The 15957-nt window shown below is 47.6% G+C and overlaps 1 protein-coding gene across 1 annotated transcript; it reads left to right on the top strand.

The window, feature by feature from the left end:
- The first annotated feature begins 353 nt into the window (after positions 1–353).
- On the top strand, positions 354–14386 carry LOC140460644 (uncharacterized). Its single transcript, XM_072555260.1, is given in 5 exon segments — positions 354–597; positions 1833–2706; positions 2708–3032; positions 5390–5391; positions 12956–14386. Coding segments are annotated over 4 exon segments (1473 nt in total). The 5' UTR covers positions 354–597; positions 1833–2232; the 3' UTR covers positions 13628–14386.
- The last annotated feature ends 1571 nt before the right edge of the window (positions 14387–15957 follow it).

Below are 15957 nucleotides of genomic sequence, written 5' to 3'. Positions count from 1 at the left end.
GGCACAACAACAGAAGCTTTTGATATTTTATACTCGGCTTCTTTTGTAATTTACCTTCCCTATTTCTATTCATTTTTTAAAACCCCTTTGTTTGTGTCTGGAAGTTTCCCGATGTTTCAGCCTTCCAAAGGTCTGGAGTAACGTTCCTGAACAGGCTGAACATTAAAAAGAAAACCACATTCACATTTAAATGAAACCCACCTTTCAGGGGCTGGGGGCGGGGAAAACCAACCCCCATTGTCCCCTATTGGTTGGAGGCCTCCCCAACCACGCCCCCTCGGTTGGTGACGACATTGTATGGACCCCGCCCCCCGTGTGTTGGCGCATGTGCAGTGTAGGTCCCGCGGCCGGACAATGACAGTGTTACTGAATGTGGGAGAGGAATGGCGCCGGCGGCTGAAGGAACAAGAACAGGAGCCGCTGGAAAAGCTGAGCAGGTCCGGCAGCTCGTGTCGGGAGGAATGTGAGGACGGGTTTCGGGTCCCGGTGATCCTCCTTCAGAACAGGACCAGGTTTCAGAAACATCCCGGGGAGGTCGCCAGGCCCGAGCGCCAAGACCTGGCTCCTGCCCCCGGGGAGAGGAGACAGTGAGACAGGGTAGGATTGGGAACCGCGGGAGGAGGGAGACTGGGGAGTTTATAAACTCCTAGGGGGAGGACTGAGGCCTCCAATAGAAGCCCCACAGGCCCCAGTGTTTACTTCACCGGCGAAGGAGCTCTCGGGTTACCCGGGCAACCGGCCGCCATCTTTGTGAGGGTCAGGCGCATGTTGTCCTGGGACGGGGTTGTTGGATTGTTGTATAATATTGATCTCTCTGTACTTTTAATCTTGAATATTTTTAAAATGTACACTGGCTTCAATTTATGAATTCTAAGTACAGAAGCAAACTATAAACATCTCCTTACATGGATCCCAACATGTGCATAGGAGCCAAGACTGTCTCAAGATTTACTGAGGTGCTGAATCAATAGCTCTTTCCCTTTTTGATTAATGAAGGTGGTGCCCAGCAGACTCCTGCTCACAGCCTGTTCTGTCAGCCTTTATGGGAAAGATACGACAGCAAAACATCTCTATGACTCTATAATTGCTGAGATTAGCTTTACAGCCTTTCTTAAACCAGGCTGCAATGTTTGCAGTTCTCTAGTCTTGTGGCACCTCCTCCAAGTCCATGGAAGACTGATAAATTACGGCTTCCACAATTTCTGTTGTCCCTTCCTTCAAGATTGTTGGATGCATTTCATCAGTGCCTTGTCAAACTTTAAGTACCAAATGCTTATCGAAGACTTCTTTCATGTTAATTTTGTACTCTTGGGAGGTCATGTTGCGGCTGTACAGAACATTGGTTAGGCCACTGTTGGAATATTGCATGCAATTCTGGTCTCCTTCCAACGAAAAGATGTTGTGAAACTTGAAAGGGTTCAGAAATTATTTACAAGGATGTCGCCAGGGTTGGAGGATTTGAGCTATAGGGAGAGGCTGAACAGACTGGAGCTGTTTTCCCTGGAGCGTTGGAGCCTGAGGGGTAACCTTATAGAGGTTGCAAATTTATGAGGGGCATGTATAGCATAAATAGACAAAGTCTTTTCCCTGGGTTCAGGTCTGTTTCCATGCTGTACATCTCTATGACTCTGTTGGTTGCATCTGTAAGATCCTGAATCAGCACCTTGAGGAGAATTAGAGTGGAATGAGAACAGAGGGGGAGAGAGAGTGGGATGGTGCTTTCAATTTTGTGGAATAACAAAAGAAAAGTATATTCCGCAGAAAGTAGAATTGCTTGTTCAGAGTTGTTACCCTGCACTGAGTGTAATGACTTTTGTAATCTCTTTTTACAGAGTATTTGAAGATGGAAATTTCAAAATCGACAGGTGAAGGCCTTATGCCCGAAGCATTGACTCTTCTGCTCCTCGGATGCTCCCTGACCTACAGTGCTTTTCCAGCGTCACACTTTTGAAGTCTTGACTCTCCAGCATCTGCAGTCCTCACTTTCACATCAATGTTTGACAGTGACACTGGGACATCGGGACTGCAACGATTTTTGACTGTGATTCTGTGAGAAGGAGCAAAGCGTTTGCTTCCTGCTTGAGTACATTTTCAGAATCAGTGGGACTGGATGAGAGACCCTACGTTGCAGCGCAGTGAGTGTGGAGTCTGAAACAGTTATACGGCCTGGAAAGAGGAATTCACGGCAGGGTGGGGCTGTACCCACATTTGTGTGCAGCTGAAGCTTCGGCCATGGAGAAACCTGAGGAATCCCGTCCCGTGAAGAAACCGTGGAAGTGTGGCGACTGTGGGAAAGGCTTCTGTGCCCCGTCTGCTCTGGAGACTCATCGGCGCAGTCACACCGGTGAGAGGCCCTTCAGCTGCCCCGAGTGCAGGAAGGGCTTTACCCAGGCATCCGCCCTGCTGACCCACCGGCGGGTCCACACGGGGGAGAGGCCTTTCAGCTGCCCCGAGTGTGGGAAGGTCTTCAGCAATTCCTTTGCCCTGCTGAGGCACCAGCGAATCCACAAGGGGGAGAGGCCACTCTCCTGCCCCGAGTGCGGGAAGGCCTTCAGTGATTCCTCTCACCTGCTGACCCATCGGCGGGTCCACACAGGGGAGAGGCCCTTCAGATGCTCCGAATGCAGGAAGGCCTTTACCCAGGCCTCTGCCCTGCTGATCCACCAGCGGCTCCACACAGGGGAGCGGCCCTTCAGCTTCCCCATAGTGCGGTAAAGGCTTCAGCGATTCCTCCACCCTGCAGACCCACCAGCGGGTCCACACGGGGGAGAGGCCCTTCAGCTGCTGTGAATGCGGGAAGTGCTTTACCCAGGCCTCTGCCCGGCTGAGACACCAGCGGTCCCATACTGGGGAGAGGCCTTTCAGGTGCCCCGAGTGTGGGAAGGGCTTTGCCCGGGCCTCCAACCTCCAGACTCACCAGCGGATCCACTCGGGGGAGAGGCCCTTTAGTTGTCCCGAGTGCGGGAAGTGCTTTACCCAGGCCATCACACTTCAGAAACACCAGCAGGTCCACATAGGGGAGAGGCCCTTCAGTTGCCCCGGGTGCAGTAAGGTGTTCACCTGCTCCTCCCACCTGCGGAGGCACCAGCAAGTTCACGTACCATAGCAGAGGCATTGAAGGAGTGACGGCTGAGTGCCATTATTGACTGGAGTATTAACCCAGTTCTGGGGCCTCCCCGGTTCGAATCCTGCCGTGGCAGATGGCGAAATTGGAATTCAGTCAGTAATCTGGAGTTCCAAGTCTAATGATGAAGCCAATTTTGGGGGCGGGGTTGTGGGGGTGGGGGGTGGTGTTGGGGTGAGAAAACTCCATCTGATTCACTCACGCCATTTTTCGGGAAGGAAACTGTCGTTGTGGGAAAGGATTCACTCAGTCGTCCCAGCTGCATCCTTTACCCTGTCTGGCCTATGGTTGACTCCACACTGCACCCATGCCCCCACCTCTGCGCCCCCCCGCCCCCTTTCTCTCCCCCACTGGGCCCCTCCCATTCCCTTTTTTGCTGGGGGGGGGAATCTGAAGCTGTAACAAAGTTGGGTCACAATAAAGGGTCACCTGAACTTACCGCCAGGCTCAGACTCTCATTGAAGGCCTTGAGCTTCAAATGGTTTTTGTTTTAAACCTGTTGATTTCTTTCAGCCTCCTGCACTAAGTTTCCAATGTCGTGTATCAGATGGAACAGTGAATGAATAGCTCGTATCGTTGGAAATTGCAGATATTTCAGGAGTGCAGGTACTGTGTTGTTTTATGGGCATTGTAAAGTTTCCTGGCAGCACCAGGAGGTGGGGGCTGTGTTCATTCGAAATGATGGGCAGTTGCTGGTGTTGGACTGAGGTGGAGAAAGTTAAAATCGACACAACTCCAGGTTAGAGTCCCAACAGATTTATTTGGAAGCGCTAGCTTTGGGAGCGCTGCTCCTTCATCGGGTAGCTGTTGGGCAGGATCATAAGACATAGAATTTATCGCAAAACATTACAGTGTCATGCCGTTGATAAGATTTCCTGAACAAGTCCAGTTGCGATTCAGTCTTTCATCTTTTAGAATGGGTTGCAGGTTTCGGTTCATTAACATGGATATCCCAGAACTACCTTTAAGTCACGTTCTCCCGATGACTTAAGATTTTGTAAAAATAGGTGACATCTCAGCTCAGACAAAGCAAGAAAGGTGTGAGGTTCAAGTCTGTCTGTATCCCAGTCCTGAGTCACACATGTTCTATTTCCAAAGTAGGAATTTATAAAATATTACATAGATTGACTGCCTGCAGATTGTATTTTGCTCAAAAAGCACAATGTATCTGCAAATGCAAATTCACTGCATAGATTTGTGTGTGTGTGTGTGCACGGGTGCGCATGAGAGTGAGAGAGATGGAGTGTTTGCATGTGCATGCTTGATAAAGTGTGTCGATGCAGTGGAGTATAAACCTGTGAGAGGGTGTGTGCATGGATTTGAGTGTGGGAGGTGTGTGTGAGAGAGGGTCTGTGTGACTGGGTGTGTATGTATGGGAGTGAGAGACAGTGTTAAGTGTCGTGTGGTCACCCAAGGTCCCGGTTGAGACCGTCCTCATGGGTTCCAAACTTGGCTATCGGCCTCTGCTTGGCCAGTAGAAACAATTCAGCAGTTACTGGGTGACATGGTGGCTCAGTGGTTAGCAGTCCTGCCTCGCAGCACCAGGGATCCGGGTTCGATTCCCACCTCGGGCAACTGTATGTGGAGTAGGCACATTCTCCTCATGGGTTTCCTCCGGGTGCTCCAGTTTCCTCCCACAATCCAAAAGATGTGCAGGTCATGCTAAATTCCACATAGTGTTGGGTGCATTAGTCAGGGGTAAATTTAAAGTAGGTGAATAGGTCTGGGTGGGTTACTCTTTGGAGGGTCAATGTGAACATTTTGGGCCAAAGGGCCTGTTTCCATACTGTAGAGAATCGAATCTAATCTACACACACACATTGGAGAGGGCAGGGTGAGACTTGTCTTTCACTTTGCAGAAGGTGGGAGGTCCTGGATGCTGTGATTCAACGTAAACACATGCTGGAAGACCTTTGGCTCAGAGAGATGGAGTTGGAAGCCAGGCTGCAGACACGTCATGGGGAAAGTTAACCGGACACTTTATTCCAGGAGATGGTCATTCCCCTCTGGACAGATCCTTCTGATTAAGGTCACTGGACAGGGTCAGAAGGGTGTGAGTGTGAATCACACAGGTAAAGGGGATCTGAGATTGGGAGGCAGGGGGAGGAGCTAACTGGCTGAGTGGTGGGAGGGGGGGACGCTGGGGGTAAGGGCAGAATATTGACAGGTGATTGTCGTCTTTCTCTGAAGTTAGCAGCAGGAGGCCAGATGGCATTGGTGTCTGTCTGGCACCAGGTTCAGGAACTGATGTGCTCAGGACAGGAGAAGTGGGAAAGGGAGGCTGCAGTGGGTGTGGTCCACAAATCTCAGGAGGGCAGAGCCTCTGCTGAGGGCACATGAGAAGTCAGAAGCTAAAAAGATAAAGCAGAACATCAAAGCTCTGGGTGGCATGGTGGCTCAGTGGTCAGTACTGCTGCCTCACAGTGCTGGGTTTGATTCCAGCCTCAGGTGACTTTGGCACATTGTCCCCCTTGTGTCTGCGTGGGTTCCTCCCACAGTCCAAAGATCTGCAATTTAGGGTGGATCAGCTGTGCTGAAGTGTCCAAGGATATGCATTTTCAGGTGGGTAAGCCATTGGGAACTGCAGGGCTGTATGGTAAGTGGGTTGGTCTGGTGGGATGCTATTTGGAAGGTCAGTGTGAGGTAAATGGGCTGAATGGCCTGCAGGGATTATGTGATTCTACTGCTTTAGCCATTTGTATATTGAGAAATGATTACTGTGGTGCTGGGGAAGGTGGGATTTGTAGTGTCACTGCCCTCTGTCAATTCTCTTTCTGTCCCCCTGTCCATTTTCTCTCTTGACACCCACCCTCAGCTCCTCCCCCTCCCCCCTCAACCATTCTCTTTCCCCACCACCTGTTATTTCTCGTGCCTCCATCCCTCTTTGTTTGTTGTATCAAGTCCTTCTAAGAGGAGAGAGACAGATGGTGATGACTCTACCTGGGAGATGGGGGTGCACGAGAAATGGCTGATCTTTAACATTGAGAATAGCTACTCAGAAACAACATTAAAGCATGTTCAATTCTATTTTTTAAAAAGCTGCAGGCATCTTTCTGAAACTTGCGTTGAAATATGTGCAATTTGGCCACAGTTGAGGACAGGCTGTAAGGGGTGAGTTGCCTATTCTAATATTGTGAAATTGGTTCTATGTAGAAATAGAGTCATGGAGCATGGAATGAAACAGTTTGGTCTGTGCTGACCAGATATCCTAAATTATTCTATTCCTATTTGCCAACACTTGGCCCAAACCCCTTTAAACCTTCCTATTCGTACACCCATCCAGATGCCTTTTAAAAGTTGTAATTGTACCAGCCTCCACTCCGGCAGCTCATTCAATACATTTACCATCCTCTGCGTGAAACAAGTTACCCCTTAGGTCCGTTTTAAACCTTTCCCCACTCACCCTAAACTAATGTCCTCTAGTTCTGGCATTTCTTGAGGCAAATTAAATGTCACACGTTTTTTCTAATCCTTTGGTCCCTTATCTTTCCCCACTCAACCTAAACCTATCCCCACTCAACCCTCCAGTTTGTGGCTCCCCTAACAGAGGGAAAAGAAATACAAAAGTTGAGCAGCCAGCCAAAATGCAAAAGGAATACAATGTGCTGAGGGGGGAGGGGGGAAGGAAATTGTGGTTCAACTTTTGTTTTCCTCCGATTGGCATTTGGACACTTCAAATCTGATAGCAACGTAGGCATTGCTGACGAGCGTAATGCGCATGCGTCTCTGTGTCAGCAAGCACTGCGCATGTCCGCTGGTGTCAGCGAAAGACTGTGCATGCTCCTGGTTGTGCGCACAAACGACTCATGACCTACTTTTGATGGACCAATAGGGAACTCGGGAGGACCGGAAGGAATCTTGTCCTCCTACCAATCAGAGCACCGCTATTGTCTGAATGCGGAAGTTGGACAATGAGCTTCTGAAGCAGCACCTGCTGCTGTTCCTGTCTCTCTGAATAAAGACTGAGCTTTATCCCAAACTGCAACTTTCTTCCTCTGTCCAACAACTGTGAGTACGGCACTCTCTTTTCTCGCCATCTGTTCCACTTTTTTTTCATTCTGGCGTTCAATTGTTGACTTGCAACAACTGAAAGGAAAGGGAGTGAATTCAGGGTGGGGACAGAGTGTAGAAATATTGGTCGACAGTGTGGTGCTGGAAAAGCAGAGCAGATCAGGCAGCATCCGAGGAGCAGGAAAATCGACGTTTCGGGCAAAAGTCCTTCATCAGGAATTTTCCTGCTCCTCGGATGCTGCCTGACCTGCGTGCTTTTCCAGCACCACACTCTCGACTTTAATCTCCGGCATCTGCAGTACTCACTTTTGTCTAGAAATGTTGGTCCAGATCTGTGTCTCAATTGGCAATCACATGACAGATGCATGACTGCAATGTGATAATATAGCCTTTGCTGTGGGAAAACAAAAGCAGAAAGGAGGTGCATTGTTTTAATGGTGATATGTTGGGATATGGAGAAAGTGAGGAGTGCAGATGCTGGAGATCAGAGTTGACAAGTGTGGCCCTGGAAAAGAAAAGCGGGACAGACAGCATCCAAGGACCAGGAGAGTCGACGTTTTGGACTCAAGCGTTTATCAGGAATGTTATGTGGATGTACAAAGAGGTTTCAGTGTCTTTCTACACCAGTCAATACCCGTTGTCAGACAGGTGCACTAAGCAGTCAGCAGGGCAAGTGGTGTATTAGCAAGGGCAATTGAGTTCAGAAATGGGGTGGGGCCTTCCTGTGCTGAGGGGGTCATTGAATATATTCAAAGCTGCGTTCATCTGATTTTTGAAGAACAATGAAGTGGATGGTTATGAAAATGATTAAGATCAGTTACAGAATCGTACAGCACAGAAACAGATACTTGATTTCATGCTGACTATATTCATAAACTAAACTAGTCCTACCTTGTTTGGCCTATATATCTCTGAGCCTTTCCTATTCATAAGAGCAGAAATTAAGCCATTCAGCCCACTGGATCTGCCCATACCATTCAATCACGGCTGAGAAGTGTCTCAGCCCCATTCTCCTGTTTTCTCCCTGTAACCCTCGATCCCCTTGATAATCAAGAACTGTTTCTGTCTCAGTGTTAAATATCCTCAGTTACCTGGCCTCCACAGCCTTCTGTGGCAATGAATTCCATCAGTTCACCGCTCTCTGGCTAAAGAAATTTCTCCTAATCTCCGTTCTGAAAGGTCTTCCCTTTACTCTAAGGCTCTGCCCTCGGCTGCTAGTCTCTCCTTCCAATGGAAACATCTTCCCAACATCAACTCTGTCCAGACCATTGAGTATTCTGTTTGTTTCAATTAGATTCCCCTGAGTGTGGGCCTGTTAATCAGCATGAACCCAGACCCTTCAGGATGAGGTACAGCAGGGATTAGGTTCAACAAAGTGAGAATGGAGGGAGTGTGTGGGATGGAGATTTTGAGCTTCCAGGGAATAAGAAGTACAGAGAGTTCGCTATAAATTAGAATTGATTGGATGGGGCAATGGGCCAGGGAGTGGCAGATGGAGATTAATTTAGGGAAATGTGATGTTTGCATTTTGGTAAGGCAATCCAGGCAGGACAGTTAAGGGAGTGTTTCAGAACAAAGAGACCTTGGAGTGCAGGTTCATTGTTCCTTGAAAGTGCAGTCTCAGGTAGCCAGAACAGTGAAGAAGGCATTTTGTACACTTTCCTTTATTAGTCAGAGCATTGAGTATCGGAGTTGGGAGGTCATGTTGTGGCTGTACAGGACATTGGTGAGGCCATTTTTAAAATACTGCATTCAATTCTGGTCTTCCTGCTACAGGAAAGATGGTGTGAAACTTTGAAAGGGGTCAGAAAAGACTTGAAAGGCGGTTGCCAGAGTTGGATGGTTTGATCTACAGAGAGAGGCTGAATCGGTCAGAGATATTTTCCTGGAGCATCGGACGCTCCGGGATGACCTTATAAATACTTATAAGGGGCATGGATAGGGTGAATGCAAAAGTAGAGAGCATATGTTTGAGGTGAGAGGGGAATGATTTAAAAGGGACATGAAGGGCAACTTGTTTCATGCAGAAGGTGGTGCATGTATTGAATGAGCTGTCATAGGAAGGGGTGGAGCCTGATACAATTACAGCATTTAAAAGGCATCTGGATGGGTACAAGAATAGGAAGGGTTTAGAGGGATATGGGCCAAATGCTGGTAAGTGGGACTAGATTAAGTTAGGATATCTGGGCGGCACATACGAGTTGGACTGAAGGGTCTGTTTCTGTGCTGTATGACTCTCTGGATCTTTGGTGAAACCAGAAGTGTCATTGTGAAGACTGGACTTTCAGAGCAGACTTCAAAGATGTTTTGTCCTTACTGGGAGCAGAAGATGTTACAATGAAATCTTTCATTTATGAGACAGCACCTGAGTGAGTGAGTACATCTGAGATTTTGGTGGAAAGTGGGATTTCATGCACTGTGGGGATGAAACCCTACCCTATCCAGTCAGTTCTGCTGGTGGGTGAGACCACTCCTCAAGATTAGTTGGAGTAGATTTAGGATAGAGAGAAGGAAGAACTGCTTTTCCCAGAGAATAGTGAATCTACGTAATTCTCTGCCCAGGGAAGCAGTAGAGGCAGCTTAATTAAGTTTATTCAGGACACAGTTAGATGGGTTTTTGCATGGTAAAGGTATTAAGGGTAGTTGGGACAATGCAGGGAGGAGAAGCTGAGACAATGGAGAGATCATTCATTAAATGAATGGCAAAGCAGACTCGACGGGCCAAATGACCTACTCCTGCTTCTATCACTATGAAACTCTAACCCTGCATTTCCCATGGCTAACCCACCTAACCTGCACATCTCTGGACACTATGGGCAATTTAGCATGGACAATCCGAATCAAGGCCAGTGAGCAATACAGTGATGTGAAAAATGAACATCCAAGAACGACAAAAACATGGAGAGTAAATGTACCAGCAATCAAAACTGGATTCGAAAGATCATAAAAATTGAAACTAAAAATGGTCTGTCTGAATGTGTGCTGCATTGGAGCAAAAGGGAATGAATTGACTGCACACATTAAAGGGAATAATTAAAATATGGGACTCCTTACAGAGATATGGCTCCAGGATGACAAGGATTGGATCCTCAATATTGAGGAGGTGATCAAATGGAAAGTAAGATCAAGGTAGAGGGTTAGCACAGGTAATCAAAGCACCGATCACAGGGGAATCTGGTGTCAGCTCCGATTTCAGGTCCTGCTTTCTCACACCTTCTGGATTCCTGCTGTGATGCTTTGACCCCCCCCCTTTTTTTTTACACCTTCCGGAACAATAAGTCAATCCAGACCCACAATCTCCCAGCCTGTTAATCATCCAGAAACCGAGTGTAGTCATAGCAGGGAATAAAACAAGAAATGTGAACCAAAATTAGAAATAAGTTGGTGCTTGTGCTTAATATTGTTCAATAGGAAGGAAACCAGAAATACTATTCTCCCAGGATTTCTACAGTGCCTTATGTGAGGAATTCCCACACTGTTACATCGAGCTATTAGTACCCACTATGACTTACTTTTTTTTGCTGGTATACATATTGTTGTATCTGTTCTCAAATTGACATAGAGATATACAGCATGGAAACAGACTTTTTCTCTCTCTCATGCACACACATGCACAAGTCCATGGGGGTGAATTTGTGTTTGCCAAATGATATTTAAATATGCATTCTATTTTCCTCAAAAAATGCACAATCTGCAGGCAGTTAATACATGTAATATTTTGTAAATTTCACTTTGGAAATAGAACCAGTCTGACTCTAGACTGGGATACAGACAAATTCTGACCTCACACCTTTAATGCATTGTTTGAGCTGAGGTGTCTCCTTTTGTTATAAAGCCTTAGTTATCCTGAGAAGGTGCCTTACAGGAAGTTCTGGGATTTACATATTAATGATATCTGCAATCCATTGTAAAAGATGAAAGACTTAATGATTCAGGTTTGTTCAATATATCATTTTAATGCCAGGACACTGTAATGGTTTTCCAGAAATTCTGTGTCTTGTGATCCTACACTTCACAACCACCTGATGAAGGAGCAGCGCTCCAAATGCTAGTGCTTCCAGATAAACCCATTGGACAATAACCTGGTGTTGTGATTTTTAACTTTCTGTCCAGGTAAGGTTTGATTGGCCAGGTCAAATTACCCATAGTGCTTAGCGATGTGCAGGTTAGGGTGGATTGGCGGTGCTAAATTACCCACAGTGCCCAGGGATGTGCAGGTTAGATGTATTAATCAAGGGGTAAATGTAGAGCAATTGGAGTAGGAGAATGGGTGTAGTGAGGTTGCCATTCGGAGGTTGGTGTGGACTTGTTAGAACAGTGAGGGTTCTCTGAAGAGAAGGGATTTTTGTTAACTGTTCAGGAAGGGGGAGGAGGGGGGAAGCGGTGGGTGGAGTGCGGGGTGGGGGAAAACTTGTTCACTTGTAGCAACTGGAGTGAACCCGGGGAGGGAGCAGACGCTGCAAACTCAGATAGGTGTCTTAATTACCCGGGTAAGGAAGGTTGGAAGGATAGGGTGTTGCTGTTTTCCCTAGTGCGTCAGAGTGAGAGGGGTAACCTGATAGACTCTCTTAAAATCATGAGGGGCATGGATTGGGTAAATAGACGAGGGCTTTTCCTTGGGATGGGGAGTCCAGAACTCGAGGGTAATAAATTTAAGGTGAGGGCAGGGGGAGGGAGACTGCAAAGAGACCTAAGGGGCAACATTTTCACACAGAGGATATTGCATGTATGGAATGAGCTGCCAAAGGAAGTGGTGAAGGCTGGTACAATGACCATTTAAAAGTCATCAGCATGAGTGTATGAAAAGGAAGGGTTCAAAGGGATATGGGCAAAACGCTGGAAAATGGGACAAGATTAATTTTGGATATCTGGTTGGGCACAGAAGAATTTGACCAAAGTGTCTGTTTTTGTGCTGTACATCTCGATGACTCTGGCTTTCCACGAATGTTTGTCATGTCTGTATGTTCAGTTTCTCTCTGGTGGTGGTGTCAATGTCTTGATGGCTCATTTTGCTTTCTCCCCCCCCCCCCCCCCCCCAACCTCCTGGGAATGTTAACCATTTTGTCTGGTGGTTCTTCATTGCAGGTTCACCATGAATTGACATTTTTTGACTTCCCAAAATCAGACCTGCTCCCCCTCAGCAATATCCCAGTGTTGTGAAAGATATTAAATTTCAGGGACGTTTTTGCTTTTCTGCCCCTATAATCAACACCTTCAGGAGAATGAGTTAGAGCGGAGGGCGGGAGAGAGAGAGTGTGTGTGGGATAGTGCTTTCAATTTTGTGGAATAACAGCACAAACAAATTGCTTGTTCTGAATTTTTATTCTGGACTGACAGTAATGAATTTTGTAATCTCTCTTTTTTTCAGAGTATTTGAAAATCTGAAGACGGAAGTTTCAAAATCAACAGATGAAGGACTTATGCCCAAAATGTCGACTCTCCTGCTCCTCAGGTGCTGCCTGACTTGCTGTGCTTTTCCAGCATCACACTTTTCGATACTGACTCTGCAGCGTCTGCAGTCCTCACTTTGACATCAATGTCTGTCAGTCACTCAATCCATCGGGACTGCAACAATTTTCAACTATGATTCTGTGAGAAGGAGCAAAGCGTTTTGGTTCCTGTTTCAGTCCTTTTTGAGCATCAGTGGGACTGGATGAGAGACCCTACTGTTGGAGTGCACTGAGTGTGGAGCCTGAAACAGTTATAAGGCCTGGGAAGAGGAATTCACGGAGGGGAGGAGCTCTACACATGTTGTGTGCGGCTGAAGCTTCGGCCATTGAGAATCCTGAGGAATCCTGCCCCATGGAGAAACCGTGGAAGTGTGGTGACTGTGGGAAAGACTTCCGTTTCCCATCTGCTCTGGAGATTCATCGTCGCAGTCACACCGGGGAGAGGCCGTTCCCCTGCACAGAGTGTGGGAAGGCCTTCAGCAATTCCTCCGACCTGTTGAGGCACCAGCGGGTCCACACCAGGGAGAGGCCCTTCAGCTGCCCCGAGTGTGGGAAGGCATTCAGGAATTGCTCTGACTTGTTGAGGCACCGGCGGGTCCACACGGGGGAGCGGCCCTTCAGGTGCTCTGCGTGCGGGAAGGGCTTTACCCAGGCCTCCACCCTGTTGGCCCACCGGCAGGTCCACACTGGGGAGAGGCTGTTCCTCTGCACCGAGTGCGGGAAGGGCTTCAGCAATTCCTTCGCCCTGCTGACCCACCAGCGGGTCCACACGGGGGAGAGGCCATTCCCCTGCACAGAGTGCAGGAAGGCCTTCAACAGTTCCTCCGACAGGCTGAAGCACCAGCGGGTCCACACGGGGGAGAGGCCCTTCAGCTGCCCAGAGTGCAAGAAGGGCTTTACCCAGGCCTCTGACCTGCTGAGAAACCAGTGGGTCCACACAGGGGAGAGGCCGTTTACCTGCTATCAGTGCGGGAAGAGTTTTAACCGCTCCTCCCACCTGCGGGGACACCAGAGAGTTCACATGCCATCGCAGGGGGTTTAAAGCAGCGACGGCTGAGTGCCTTTATCGACTGGACTATCAACCCAGTTCCGGGAGCTGCCAAGGCAGATGGTGGAATTGGAATTCGGTTAGAAATCTGGAGTTCAGAATCTAACAACGAAACCATTGTCAGGGAGGGGAGGGGAAACCCCCATCTGATTCACTCGCAACCTTTTTAGGGAAGGAAACTGCTGTTGTGGGAACAGATTCACTCACTCGTCACAGTGCATCCTTTACACGGTGGCACAGTGGTTAGCACTGCTGCCTCACAGCGCCAGAGACCTGGGTTCAATTCCCGCCTCAGGCGACTCCATGTGGAGTTTGCACATTCTCTCTGTATCTGCGTGGGTTTCCTCCCACAGTCCAAAGATGTGCAGGTCAGGTGAATTGGCCATGCTAAATTGCCCGTAGTGTTAGGTAAGGGGTAGATGTAGGGGTATGGGTGGGTTGCGCTTCTGCGGGGCGGTGTGGACTTGTTGGGCCGAAGAGCCTTTTTCCACACTGTAAGTAATCTAATCTAATCTAATTACCCGGGCTGGCCTACACGTGACTCCAGACCCACAGCAGTCTGGTTGACTATTCTGCACTCCTTCTTTCCCACCCCCCCACCCCAACTCCAGCCGATGAGGGGGGAGAAACCTACTTGGAGACAAGGTACGTGTTCAAATTGGTGCATGAGGCAATACTTCTTCTAGTTTATGGCTATACCAAGGATCCAATTACAAAAGGAAAACTCTGTGCTGACAAATAGTAAAGAACGTGGGGGTGAGGGGGGCGTGGGGAGAAGTGTGTGTGCTTTGACCTTGAGCTGTTATTTTTAAAAAAAGATACTTTTTCTACACCTTTTTGCTGGGCAGATCTGAAGCTGTAACAAAGTTGGGTCGCAATAAAAGTTACCTGAACTTACTGCTGGGCTCAGACTCTCATTGAAGGCTTTCAGCTCCAAGAGGTTTTTGTTTAAAAGCTGATCATTTCTTTCAACGTCCTGCGCTAAATTTCCAATGTCATGTATCAGATGGAGCAGTGAATGAGTAGCTAGTATCATTAGAAATTGTACATTTTTTAGGAATGCAGGCACTGCGTTGTTTTATCAGCATTGTAAAGTTTAGTGGCGGAAGTGTGGGCTGTGTTCACCAGAAACGTTGTGGAGGTGTCAGTGTTTGGACTGGTGTGCACAAAGTTAAAATCTCACAACACCAGCTTAGAGTCCAACAGGTTTATTTGGAAGCACTAGCTTTCAGAGTGCTGCTCCTTCATCAGGTAGCTGTGGAGCAGGATCAGAAGACACAGATTTTATAGCAAAAGATCACAGTGTCATGCAACTGATAGGATATATTGAACAAACCTAGATTGCTGTTAAGTCTTCCATCTTTTAGAATGGTTTGCAGGTTTATGTTCATTAATATGTAAATCCCAGAACTACTTTTAGTTCATGTTCTCAAGATGACTTAAGGTTTTATAAAAATAGGTGACATCTCAGTTCAGACAATGCATGAAAGGTGAGAGGTTCAGTCTGTCTGTATCCCAATCTTGAATCAGACTGGTTCTATTTCCGAAGTATGAGTTGATAAAATATTACATGGATTGATTGCCTCCATTAACTGCCTGCCGATTTTTCCACAAAAAGCACACACTGAATCTATCTGCAAATATAATACTGCAAATGCAAATTCATCCCATGGACTTGTATGTATGTGCATGCATGAGAGAGTAGTGAGTGTGTGTTTTTGCATGTGTGATGGAGTATGAGGGTATCTGCAGTGGTGGATTTGTGTGTGTCTGAGAGAGACCATGTGTATGAGAGAGGGTCTGCGTGAATGTGAGAGAGTGTAGGGTGTAGTGGGGTCACCCAAGGTTCTCCTCGTGGGTTCTGAACTTGACCATCAACCTCTGCTCAGCCACTGGAAACAGTTAAGCAGTGACACAACACACATCGGAGAGGACAGAGTGGCACTTGTCTTACAGAAGGTGGGAGGCTCTGGATGCTATCATCCAGGGTAAATACACGCTGGAGGACCTTCGGTTCAGATTCAGCTAGAGGCCAGGCTGCAGACACGGTGGTGGTGGGTGGGGGGAATCTTAACCGGACACTTTATTCTGGGAGATGGTCATTCCCCTCAGGACAGCCTTCTGATTGGGTCAGGGATTGTCTCCGTTCTCTGCAGTTCCCAGCTGGAGGCCAGATGACATTGGTGTCTGCCTGGTGCCAGGATTCAGGAACCGATAAGAAGAGGGAGAGAGAACGGATGGTGATGACTCTACCTGGGAAATGGCTTATTTTTAAAATTAAGAATAGCTAAAATGATATATTCAGAAACATTATTAAAGTATGT

The sequence above is a fragment of the Chiloscyllium punctatum genome, chromosome 36 (genome assembly GCF_047496795.1).
Source record: "Chiloscyllium punctatum isolate Juve2018m chromosome 36, sChiPun1.3, whole genome shotgun sequence".
Classification (NCBI taxonomy): Eukaryota; Metazoa; Chordata; class Chondrichthyes; order Orectolobiformes; family Hemiscylliidae; genus Chiloscyllium; species Chiloscyllium punctatum.
This window is presented reverse-complemented; position numbering and strand designations above follow the sequence as displayed.